Source organism: Plecotus auritus, assembly GCF_963455305.1.
Source record: "Plecotus auritus genome assembly, chromosome: 6".
Lineage (NCBI taxonomy): Eukaryota > Metazoa > Chordata > Mammalia > Chiroptera > Vespertilionidae > Plecotus > Plecotus auritus.
The window spans coordinates 37535046-37547956 of NC_137773.1; the positions used below are offsets into that span (position 1 = coordinate 37535046).

The 12911-nt window shown below is 37.2% G+C and overlaps 1 protein-coding gene across 10 annotated transcripts in view; it reads left to right on the forward strand.

Annotated features, from left to right (window-relative positions):
* ACSL6 (acyl-CoA synthetase long chain family member 6) overlaps positions 1–12374 on the forward strand; it is a 55580-nt gene extending 43206 nt beyond the window's left edge. For 8 of the 10 annotated variants that reach the window (XM_080672880.1, XM_080672882.1, XM_080672881.1 and 5 more), the window contains 4 exons: positions 1713–1814; positions 2763–2834; positions 8442–8587; positions 11848–12374. In XM_080672880.1, the coding sequence (XP_080529006.1) occupies positions 1713–1814; positions 2763–2834; positions 8442–8579 (312 nt within the window). In that variant the 3' untranslated portion in view covers positions 8580–8587; positions 11848–12374. Of the gene's footprint in view, positions 1–1712; positions 1815–2762; positions 2835–8441; positions 9950–11847 lie in introns of those variants that run through there. The other 2 variants (XM_080672883.1, XM_080672884.1) reach the window with 1 other exon arrangement.
* Positions 12375–12911: the final 537 nt, after the last annotated feature.

Sequence of the window (12911 nt, forward strand, 5' to 3'; positions counted from 1 at the left end):
ATTTAGGGTTTGATAAATTGCAGCTAGGTGATAAGTGGCTTGAAGTTATAGTAACAGACACTCCCACTACTTTTAACTTCATGTGTGTGTGTTTTTAAATTTTATTTTTATTTTTCAATTACAGTTGACGTACAATATGTTAGTTTCAGATGTACAACCCAGTGATTTGATATTTGCCTAACTTGCAACGTGATTACCCCAGTAAGCCTAGTACCCATCTGTCACCATACATAGTTATTACAATATTGACTATATTCCCTGTGCGGTACCCACTACTTTTTTTGTTGTTGCTGTTGTTAATCCTCACCCGAGGATATTTTTCTTTTTAAATATATTTTTATTGATTTCAGAGAGGAAAGGAGAGGGAGAGAGAGAATCATTGATCAGCTGCCTCCTGCACACCCCCTACTGGGGATGGAGCCCGAAACCCAGGCATGTGCCCTTGAGAGGAATTGAACCCGAGACCTAACAGTCCGGGGGCCAGTGCTCTAATCATTGAGAAAACTGGCTAGGGCTATACCCACTGCATGCATGCATGCATTCATTCATTCATTTATGAGAGAGAGAGAGAGAGAGACTGAGAGAGAAACAACAAGTTGTTGTTCCACCCATCCTTGCACTCACTGGTTGCTTCTTGCATGTGCCCTGACTGGGGATCGAACCGCCAACTTTGGTGTATGGGGACGACGCTCCAACCAACTGAGCTACCTGGCCAGGGCTTGTATCCACTACTTTTAACTAATGTTCTACCTATTTCCAAGAGGAATTTTGAAATAAGTTGAAGTAAAATTCAGAATTTCTACTGTTTTGGTTTTGAAATATGCAAATGAATTTTACAGATAAATAGGTATAATATTGCAACAATGGCACTGATGATGATATAGCCTAATATATTAAGCTAATATGTTAATTAATGTGGTTTAGGATTAAATTATTTGGAGAGAATTTATTATTCTGTTTTCAACATCATTTAGATTTAAAGTCAGAAAGATCACTATGAATATAGTCTTTGCATTAATTGGATTGCTATAATTAAAGATTATGAAATTATTTTTAATAATTTAATGAACCATATTAATGAAATGAAAGACCATATTAATTAAACAACTTAAAAATGTCAGGAAATCCTGGGAAACATATTTTGGTTCATAGAGTTGTTTGTTTATCATCCTGAAGATGTACTCATTTCAGTTTAGCATGAGAAATAAAGGTACATGGAGGTCTAACTTTATTGATGCTTAACCTCCTTAGGTTTATTCTTTATTAATTTTTTTACAAAGTTAGGTAAATATCAGAAAATAAATAGTCAAGAATCTGTGATATATTGGTGGAAATGTTTCATAACACAGCCATATACTTATTTTTACTGTTGGACTACAGATGACCACTTTAAAAACTTTTTTTATTAATATAATATTATATGTCAACTATACTTTAATAAATGTTTAAAAGATGACCACTTTAAAAACTTTTTATTAATATAATATTATATGTCAACTATAATAAATGTTTAAAAGTAGTAATATAAAGGCTTTTGTGATTATAAAAAGCTTCTGTCAATTTTGGTGATTGGTATATCTTGTACTAGTATCTTTAATTTTGTATCTATTTCAAAAATGTTACAATGTTTTTAGAAAAAAATCAAAATAAATATGGTGACTAGGGGAAAAAGTGCTTTTGTCATGACTTGCTTTTCTTTGGTGGGATTGCAGGCCTTTTTGGTGGCCATTGTTGTGCCTGACCCTGAAGTCATGCCCTCCTGGGCACAGCAGAGAGGAATGGAAGGGACATACGCAGAGCTCTGTGTAAATAAGGTCTGTACGGTGGGGCTGTTTCCTAAAAGGTTGCTGGACCTTTTTTGTTACCGCATTATGAGAGAACAGGAAAACAGCAGACTGGCGAAATTCGAACACGTAGGGGAATTTCTAACTTTATACATGGTGGGAATTCTAAACCAGGCTCACATTTCTTCTTAGAAAGTTTGATAAAACGATTGAATTTTCGAGCCAGAAGACATCACAGGAAGCTTGTCCAGGCCTCTTGTTTCACAGCGTGCAGGAGAGTCCACAGAGGATGGCGGCTTGCCCACGGCCACACAGCTGGTTAACAGCAGTGTCAGATGTGACATAGGCCTTCTGCCTACTGGCCAAGCTCTCTCCAAGTGTGAGGTGGATTATGTATCTACTGGGCTTAGAGAGACAGTCATGGAATTGAAAAAGTAACACAGTTCTTCATGCTTAGAGCATTAGCCACTCACACCTTACAGAAACCTCGTGTACGTGGAGGGACCTCTGGAAGAGGATCTCTGTGCTCTGTCTCAGCCTCAGCCCCTCCAGTAACATGGTCCATTCCTCAGCAGCAACCACAGGCCCTATCGATTCCACTAGGCCCTGGGCTCTTCTGGGGGTTATGGGGCCCCTGGGACTCACCAGGCTGACCAGAGGGCCACTTAAAAGCATCATGTTGACTTGGGGTGCTGAGCACACAATACAATATACAGATGATGTATTATATAATTGTACACCTGAAACCTATATAATTTCGTTAACCAATGTCACCCCAATAAATTCAGTTAGAAAAAAATCAAGTGGTCCCTTAGCCTATCACTCCTTTGGGCATTCCTGGTACTTACTTGCCAGATGAGAGGTGGTGTTGGCATGCTCCCAGGGAGTGTCAGCCCCAGTTGGAGGTGTGGGAGGGAGAGCGTGTTGGTATGAAATGTTTTTTTGATATTGTAATTTTACCTATATGATTCAATTCAGGAGCTGAAGAAAGCCATTTTGGAAGATATGGTGAGGTTAGGAAAAGAAAGTGGACTCCATTCTTTTGAACAGGTAACTGTAACCTTTCCCATATTTGTTTCAGCCCTTCACACAGTGATGAAAATTAAACTAGCCCACAGTGACCCTGACCTGGATTCCCCACCCTCCATGCTGTGGCCTGCAGGCAGGCTTAGCACCAACAGACCCCTGAAGGCCTGTTCCATCCTGACTGCAGCAGCCTGCGTCCAAACTAAAATAGGTCATATATCGAGTGAGACTGCTCGTTGTCCTCGTAATCACAAATGTTCATAAAGCTGAAATATTACCCTGGCCTTCACCACCGGATCATGTGTACGTGATCTGTCTCCAAGATGCCTGCAACTGCCCAGGCCAGAGCTCTGGGTTATTTTTACTTTTATGGGAACGCTCTTCTTGACTACCACAGGCAAGCTTTCTTGCTAGGACATCGGAAAAATTGTGCTCCTTGGGCCAATGCTCTATTGGCCCAGCATGCCCTCTACAAAGAGGAAGAAAGAAAGAATATATTAGGAGGAGGACACAGTAGTCCTCTTAAGACCTTTTGTCTTTGCTAGGTTGGGGTTCTTACTGTAACTGAGTTCATAAGCATACTTGGTCCTACTTACATATACCATTTATACACCCACTTTAGTCAAAAATCCAAAAAGAAAAATTTATCAAGCAGAAAAATATTAATATACTGATTCTTAATGTTTCCTAGTATGTAATTAACATAATTGTTTTTCATAAAACTTTGTTTCTCCAATAGGGTATACCTGGAACCTATATAATTTTACTAACTAAATTCAATAAATTCAATTTTAAAAAATAGAGTGGTCCCTTAACCTGTCATTCCTTTGGGCATGCCAGGTACTTATTTGCCACATAAAAGGTGGTGATTGGCATGCTCCCAAGCAGTGTCAGTACTAGCCCAGTGTAGTATTTAGGGATCTGCAAGGCTTATGAGAATTTTAAATTTTATATGCTCATTTTGATGATAATGTAAAAACATTTTTAAAACCAGTTTTAAATATAAAACTCTTGGAGCAATTACTTGCAATTAAAAAACATTTCCACAGTTTAAGACTAATTTTTTTTTAAGTTTCAAACTAAGGGAATCTAAACACAGTTATAGGGTCTGAGAATAGTTGTTGTTGTTTTCTTTAAAATAGATCTTTACATTAACCTAGCTTGAGAAACATTGCATTACTCTCATCTGACAACATGTTTTAGGGCAAATAAGACCTGGATGAATAAATCTTTATAAAATTATAAAAATAAAAATTACAGAATCTGAGATACTCAGCGAGTTATATTTATCTTTCTGAATGAAAGGTCAGTTCTGGCAAAATAATTATTTAAATTTCTAAATTTGGTAGAACTGACTTTATTGCCCTTCCATAAGGCAGCTGTTGACCAGATAGACTGGTGGTTGGAGGCCTGTCTGGTCTGGGCCTATGTGCTGGCCTCAAGGGCTGGCTCTGAGGGCACAGGGGATGCAGGAGGACTGGGACAGGATGACTAACCTGATTAGTTCCTGTGATTCCTAAGGCCTTGCACGCCCCCTTCTGGGTTTGGGGTGTATGACCTACCCCAGGGCATGTGGGGAATCATGACATCTAGAATCCTCTTCCTGGAAAAGACTACCAACTCTTAAGCTTATGCTAAAAAGGGATCTTTGGCTATGTTTCCAGTGTTAACCATTGTGCAAGTTAGAGCTTTCATTAAGAGGAGACATGTTCTTGACTTTCCATAAGCAGAGTTACTGCTCTACTAATCTGCCTTCACCATGGTAACGTCAAATACAGAGAAGTCATGTGGCACCTGAGAGGCCCGAGTTTTATTGCCAAGTCTGTCACCTCTTTGTTGGTCTGTGGCATCCTCCCCACCACAGCCAGTGTGTGCCCTCAGCTGACCACAGGAGAGCAAACACCAGGCCTCATGCCAGAGGAGGGTCCGCTGTTGTTACAGAGTTCAACAGAAATTGCGTTAACCCATATTCCATCGTCAGCCTGTTCTGTCCCCTTTCCCGCAAATATGAATGATCAATTAAGGCTTAACACACAAAAAATTTACATACACACAAATATGTATCCAAGTCCAAGGCTTAAATCATTCAATAAAAACGTTAAGAGTTCAGAATTACTGGGCAGGATTGATATGAATTAAATTTTGAATTAGATAAAATATTAATGTACTTTAATTTCCAGAAACAGACAGTTCCTGGAACTAAGCCAACCATTATTAATTTATGGAGATCTTTGGAAGATATATTTTAATGAATAGGTAGGAAGCATTTAAAATAACTATCAATAATTTTTTAATGTAGGTACTTGGGGAAGTATTTGAGCATACTTAACTCTGGTTTAACCATTTTTCTTGACTTTTATGTGCTTTATTAGTTTGGATAGGAAACACAAAGTAAACTTCTACACTTAATAGATTTTTCAAATTCTGACTGGGAAGCTCTTATGAAAAATATTTTATTGTATTTCCTATCATTGAAATGAATACTTACCTAATGAAAGTGCCTTTAAATTAGAAATGAATTTAGCATTTTCCTATTTAATTTAAATATTTTCTACTCTATTCTCTGTCCTAAATTATTCACTCTGTGTTTATTATCTATAAGCAATATTGTATATTAAAAGTATTTCATTATAAATTATGAAAAGTGCTGTGCTTTAATGAGTTGGCATAAATTGACACTTTTCATATATTTTATTCCAATACAATATTTAAATGTACAGTACTTCTTTTTTTAAAAAAAAATCCTCAACCAAGGATTTTTTTTTTTTTAGAGAAAGAAGGGAGGGATGAAGGAGGAAGGAGAGAAAGAGAGAGAGAGAGAGAAACATCAATGTGAGAAACACATTGATTGGTTGCCTCCCCCATGCACCCCAACCAGAGCCGGAGAGCAAACCTGCAACGCACGACCGGGAATCAAACCCATGACCTTCTGGTGCATGGGCCGACACTCTAACCACTGAGCAACACTCGCCAGGACATATATTGAGTTTTTTTTATCTGAAAAATCAGTGAATGTAAGGGAGAGTTTTCTCAGCAAAGAATTCTTTGCCATCTCAAAATACCTGCCTGCCAGGGCACTAAACTGTTAGCATCAGAGATTTGGAAAACTATCGGTGACATATTGAATTTTTGCAACTATTTGCATACATTGATTTTTTTTCCTCTTTTTGTGGTAAAATACACATAAAAAATTTATCACCTTAGCTGTTTTTATGTATACAGTTGAGTGGTGTTAGGCACACTTGTAATATTGTACAAACATCACCACCATCCCTCTCAGTAATTCTTTTCATCTTGTAAAACTGAAACTCTATAGTGTCATCAAGCAATAACTCCCAATTCCACCCCCCGTCCCAGCTCCTGGCAACCACCATTTTATTTTCTGTCTCTCTGACTTTGATTACTCTAAGTACTTTATATATTTGTATTTGTCTCTTTGCCACTTGCTTATTTCACTTAGCATAATGTCCTCAAGGTTCATCTGTGTTATAACATATGTCAGAATTACCTTCCTTTTTAAAGTGAATAATGTTCTACATTTTGCTTATCCATTCATCCACTGATGGACATTTGGGTTGCTTCCACATTTTAGCTATCCTATATAATGAAGATGTAATATGCAAATGGTCGTTACGCCGTGAAGCATAACAACCTACCGTGTAACGACCAGATCATGGATCAGCAAGAGGGTGGGGCAGCGAGCTACAAGCGGGCGGTGGAGAGCTATAGGAGGGAGCAGGGCAGCAAGCTATGAGGGGGAGCGGGGGAGAGGAGGGCAGGGGGAGCTACAGGAGGGCCGGGCAGCAGGGGGAGAGCTACTGGAGGGCGGCAGCGAGCTACTGATGAGCTACTGGCACATGGATTCGTGTGCAGGGCTACTAGTTGTGAATAATGCTGCTGTGAACATGGCCATACAATTGTCTTTTGGAAACCCTGCTTTCAATTCCACTTCTGGGAAATACCCAGAAGTGGAATTACTTGGGTCATATGGTAATTCTATTTTTAAAAATTTGAGTAACTGCCATACTGGCTTCCATAGTGGCTGCGCCATTTTACATTTCCACTAACAATGCATAAGGGTTCCAATTTTTCTGTCTCTTCACCTACACTTTTTATTCTCCGTTTTTTTATGATGGCCATCCTAATGGGTATGAGGTGGTATATACAGTGATTTTTGAAGTAACATTTCCTAATTGTGCCCGTTGATTTTATTAACAGTTCTCACAGAACAGTAGCACCTGAAGCAGTGACCTCTCTCTCTTGTTTTCCTGGCTTTTGTAACCCACATTCCAGTTCCTTTCTTCTTCACTCACCCCTCTCTGTCTCAAGTCTAGGCTGCAGTTCTGTCCTTCATGCTAATACTTATATGGCCAATGTCCAAAGACTACTTGGTGTCTCAGAAGCATTTCAACTTTACATGAATACTTGATCTTCCCACCTCCAAAGAACTTTCTGCTCCTCCAGTTTTTCTGCCCAAGCAGAAACCTAGAACCATCATCATCTCTTCTTTACCACTTACCCAAACCAATTCTAAGACATGTCCTTTCTACCCCTGAAATCTATTTCTGTCTCCACAGCAAACTCGTGGCCCAAATCACCAGCAATCTTGCCTCTTGGCTGGTCTTCCAACTTCAACTTTTACCTCACTTCAATCCATTCGTAACAGGTTAATCAATCTAAAGAGCCATTCTGGTTCTGTCTCTCACTGTTTAGCTTAAAAATTATTTAGAGTATTATTTCCAAACTCCCTACCTTGGCATATTAGTCCTTTATAATTCGGTCTACCTCTCCAGCCCTCTCTCTCTTCTTCATTTGTACTACTAGTATGTGCTTCAGCCTACACTTGCAATGTCCCAAATGTGCTTTGGCACATGCTTCCTCTGCCTAGAGCACCCTCCTTCTACTCAGACCATATGGCAGCAACCACTCCCCCTTCCCCTTGCTGTCTTCATCTGGCTAAAGCCTATTTACCCTTCAGAGTTCAACTCGGCATCTTTTTCAGTGAAGCCTGCCCATACCTGGGTTGGGTGCTCTATAAGAAATACATTCAGCTCTAACAGAAAACCCGACAGTGTCTTAAAAACATAGGATCCATTTCTGTGGGTTTTTTTTTTTTTTCTCACATAAGAAGTCCAAAGATAGGCCATCCAAGGTAGGTCCTCAAAGACCTAGGCTCTGCCTGTCTTCCTACTTTCCATTCTTAGTGTGTTGGCTCATCACCTAATGGTCACAAGGTAGCTGCTACAGCTGTGGGCATGGCTCATATTCAAGGAAGGAAAAAAAGGAGATCGACCCGTGATTGCCCAGTGGGTCTGCTCTACTGGGTGTGACTGCACTCACTGAGGGCAGGGGCACCCATGGTTACTCTTTGTGTCCTCAATGCCTGGCACAGAGTAAGCAACCAATTCATTTCTGTTTACTGGCTAAATGAAGGAGTAAGAAGGAAAAGAAGGCAGCTTTCAGACATGTCCAATAGGCTGACATGTTATTAACATAGTTTTGAGTTTTAAAAAGGCATAGTGTTTTTTTTATTGATATAGGTATTCCCATGTGCCTGTTTACTTTTGTCATGTATGCTATAAATGCTGTGTTATATTCCTGATGAAGATGTATTCTGCCTTTGGTTTTTAGGTAAAAGCCATTCACATCCATTCTGACATGTTCTCAGTTCAAAATGGCTTGCTGACACCAACACTAAAGGCTAAGAGACCTGAGCTGAGAGAGTACTTCAAAACACAAATACAAGCGCTTTACTCAACCTCCATGTGAAGTTCAAGGCAAGTTCTGCTCAGTACAATGGACTGTGTAGCAATATTATAGTTATTCATGAAAGTAATGAGTCAGAATGATGCAGCTGAAAATGAATAAGCACGTGACTTTATGACTGAGCCTTTTCCTGTCCCAAGAGGTCTTTAACAATATTTTCTCTATCATCACCGAGTACACTTTATTTTTATTAAAATGATATTGTAGCAAGCTGCTAAAAATATTGCAAATGGCAATGTAAAAATCAAGACTTTTCTCAAGAACTATGTACCACTAAAAGAAATACATTCTCAATGTTCACAGCACTCCTATTAAACATAAAGAAAAAAGCATAACTGATATGTTGTACTTAATTACTTGTGGACTAGAAACCAGATACAGCAAATATCCAGGCAATGTGGACTACCTCATTCAATAACCGATTGTCAAAAATCATAATTAAATCAGATTTAAAAATTAAAACTAGGTGTGCGGAATCATACTAAAGTAAAATGTGATAACTCACATTCTACATAACTTTAGATTCTTCAAACATGACAATCCTTGTTGATGTGAAAAAAAAGTTTTCTCTCTAATTTTTATGTTTATTCGTGAAAAATGCAAATTCAGATATTCTTAAAACTAATGTTATATTTATATAACATGTCACAAAAATCTTTTGAAATATTTTCTCATTTATAAGCTCATTAAAACATTCAGAAACAACCTAGAAAAAAATGTAATGTATAACTACTCCAAGAATAGTATGTGTACATTTTTGGACTTCTTACAACATTAATTCTAAAAGCTGTCTGTTGATGTTGACTCTACAATGAGTGGGCCTGTGGAGAAGACTTGGGAACAGAAACCCAGAATTATTTCTCAGGGTGGGCAGCAATTAATCTAACTATGTTCCTTGCTGTGTTCTTCCAGTCTTCCATGTTCAATATGTCCATGCTTGGCCTGGGAAACCCCAAATGGCTAAAATTCTGAACAATTTCACTTTCTTTCAGTAAGACTATCAAGGCATGATGTCAGGAGGAAGGAATGTTATTTCCAAGCAAAGTAATTTTTCCACAACGTAATTTTGAATAATCTCCTCAAAATACCCATGGGAAACTTTTAAGTCCATCATAGATAAATATCTTCTTGGGGCATAATTCCATTCATAAAATCTGAAATGCTTCTAAGCTCAACCACAAAAACCTCCTCTCTTGCATTATGCATTTAGACACTTCTTGCACCTGGGTGTCAACAATTTCACATAATTAAAGCCCAGCATGAGCAGCAATTAAGGTCAAAGCTACAGATGCTCCATCTGAGAGGGAAATGTCCCTAGGAAAGTGTTTTATTTTTTTATGCTTTATTTTATTTTGTTTATTTTAGAGAGAGAGAAAGGAAGAGAGAGAGAGAGAGAGAAAGAGAGAGAGAGAGAGATTGATTTGTTGTTCTACTTATTTATGCATTCATTGGTTCATTCTTATATGTGCCCTGACCAGGGATTGAACCCACAACCTTGGTATAACGGGGTGACGCTCTAACCAGCTGAGTAACCCGGCCAGAGTGAAAGTGTTTTCTTTAGAGACAGAACTCTGAGAGCAGACATGGGGCAGTGTTCACAATCCAGAAGCCCCTTTCCCCTGGAACAGATCCATACTGTAAGTTACATGCTACATAATCACACAGGCCCTGTGCATCAGTGATTATACACGTCCAGTTCATTCTTGGCAAAAGTGGACCACGGCTTCATTGGATGTATTTATCCAATTTTTATATATATTCTTTTGGCATATTTTCTTTGCATACCCACTACTTATACTTACAAATTTGACTTTTTGTAAATGAGCTAGTTCTATGCACATTAATTTTTAAAGGCATTTCTAAATAAACAAATACTAGAAAATGCCCAAGGCCACATCTACATAGCATTGTTGTTGTTTTTTACATTTAATATATATTTGACTAATTAAAAGGGAAAATCATTACCTGAATTGAATATTCGTACTATTTTAAAGGCAAATAGCTTCACATCTTGAAAAAATGAAGCTGTTTCCCATTGTCCTTCCATTTAACATAACTACATAATTGGCTTTGTTCCCAAAAGAATTTTGACAATGTCATATAACCAAGTAATTTAAAACTTATTTTGATTCTATTTATACTTCATAATAGTTAGATATGGTTGAATATAGACTACTTAAGATTTCTTCTTCTCATTTTGAAGATCTTATGTTTCTACCAGCCTTCCTGATCTGTGTGAAATCACCACACTTGGGCCAATAAATAAGTTACTGCAGGTGTGCTGAGAAAAGTAAACAGTGGACCCTAGATATATTGCATGTACATTTATCTATTCCTCTATTTAACTCCACTGAACTTTTTAATAAAGAAGAAATGAAACAGTATGTATTAATGGAAAAATTCTTCTTGCTTCAGATTTCCCAACTTTATTTAGAGGAGAAAAGTTTGTATTTCTCTTTAACCAACATAGAAAAAGGCTATGTACTTAAGACATTCACCTTCACAATGGATGTCAGACCAATTTAAGTCTAAAGGTATAACAGAGATCAATTCCTTAAGCATAAACATGTTCTTAAACACTTTTATCTGTTTCTCATTCAAATGTGCTAGTAATTCACACATTTTACAAACGAATCTTGTGTATATTTTAAAATAGAATATGCACCAATTTTTTTTTCTTTTGCCATAAAAGACATCTCTATATTATACCGTGATTCCCCCCAGGTGAGAGGAAACTCTGACCGGGTGTGGTGTGTAGGCCTAGCTCCAACAGTTAGGAACTCACAAACTCAGGAGTCCAAGGAATGAATATATATATATATATATATATATATATATATATATATATATAGCCTCCCTCACATGAGCAAGTCAACCTTTCATTCCTAAGTTAGGTAAAATGGCAAGCATGAGAAAAAAATAGAACTTTCCATTGCTATTTTTATAGTCGGGTGATATTTTAGCAACTTGAAGTTGGCACTTAACTTGATTGTATTACCCATCAGAGAACCAATAATCTTAATTTTCTGCAGTAAAGAAAATGAATTATTCTTTATTTTCCAAATGTATAAAGCACAAATGTGATCTAGTTATTTAGAATACAAAATGCTACGAAATGAATGTAAAGAATGGAAAAATGTATTTTTGCATGAAAACAGACTACTTGCAAACCTGCTTAATTATCTCAGGAAAAAATGAGTAATCATATAAAATTGATAAATTATATGTTGAGCTAAGTTGCTGCATTTTCTTGCCTGTTTTTATTTTAAAGGAGCATATACATGAAAAGACAAAATGATCCTGGTAGTCTGAATTTTCTCTCAAGTATGCTGCATAGTCCTTTCTGTGAATCTACAATCAACTGCAGTAAGAATGGGATTAGCCTCCAAAGTGAGGACAAAGTCCCAAATGGGAAACTTCAGTTAGACTATATGAATGGTTATCACCCAGAGGCAATAGATAAATACCTGGCATACAAGCATTTCTAAACCTGGTCCCAAACTGAAAAGGTTTTCATGAGGTGACAGTTGCTTTTAAACATTCATTTGACTGGTTATTTTTAATTTTCCTTGTTAAGTCATTGCAACAAATGCATGAGGGGGAAAATGGATATTTTTTGAAGAATTGCTTATTCTAATTTCAATTTTTAAAAAGATTAAAATATTACTTTTTAAATATGCATAAAGTATCTTAACTATAGTTATATTTTAGTTGCTTTGTTATAATAGCATGCCTAACAAATATAAAATGCATTTATGAAAACTTTTGTAAAAAATAAAGATTTTTTTGTTTCTCAAAGTTGCTTATAATTATTATTTTATCTATTCATATCATATAATCCCATGATGTTAGTATATTTGGTAATCATCAATTGTAGTACTTATGGTAAACATAGTACCAAGCCATGTCACTAGTCTGCATACTCCACATCCTCCAAGGGTCCCCAAACTTCAAAGCCTTATGGTTCCCCAAGAGGCTCTCTTTTGTTTTGTACATTTGCTGCTACCAAATGTATCCTGGATTTAAATGTGTCCTGGATTTAAATCACTTTTATAATTTTAAAAGAACAAATATGGTTCACTCCCAGGTGTTGGCACAAAAAAAGAACAAAGAACTGTATTCAAATTTTCCATCATGATGGACCATAACAGTATTCCCATAATGTCTTTAACCCACATACAAGATAACAGGCACACTTTCTTAAAATGGTATGTTCTGCCATTCTAAATTATGCAGATTCTGCCTTCTCTAAATTTGCTAAGCCTCCACTTCTCTTTATTCCCACAGCTTTTAGTGTAATTGGCTCTACTCTCATCTCTTGTCTGGAATATTACA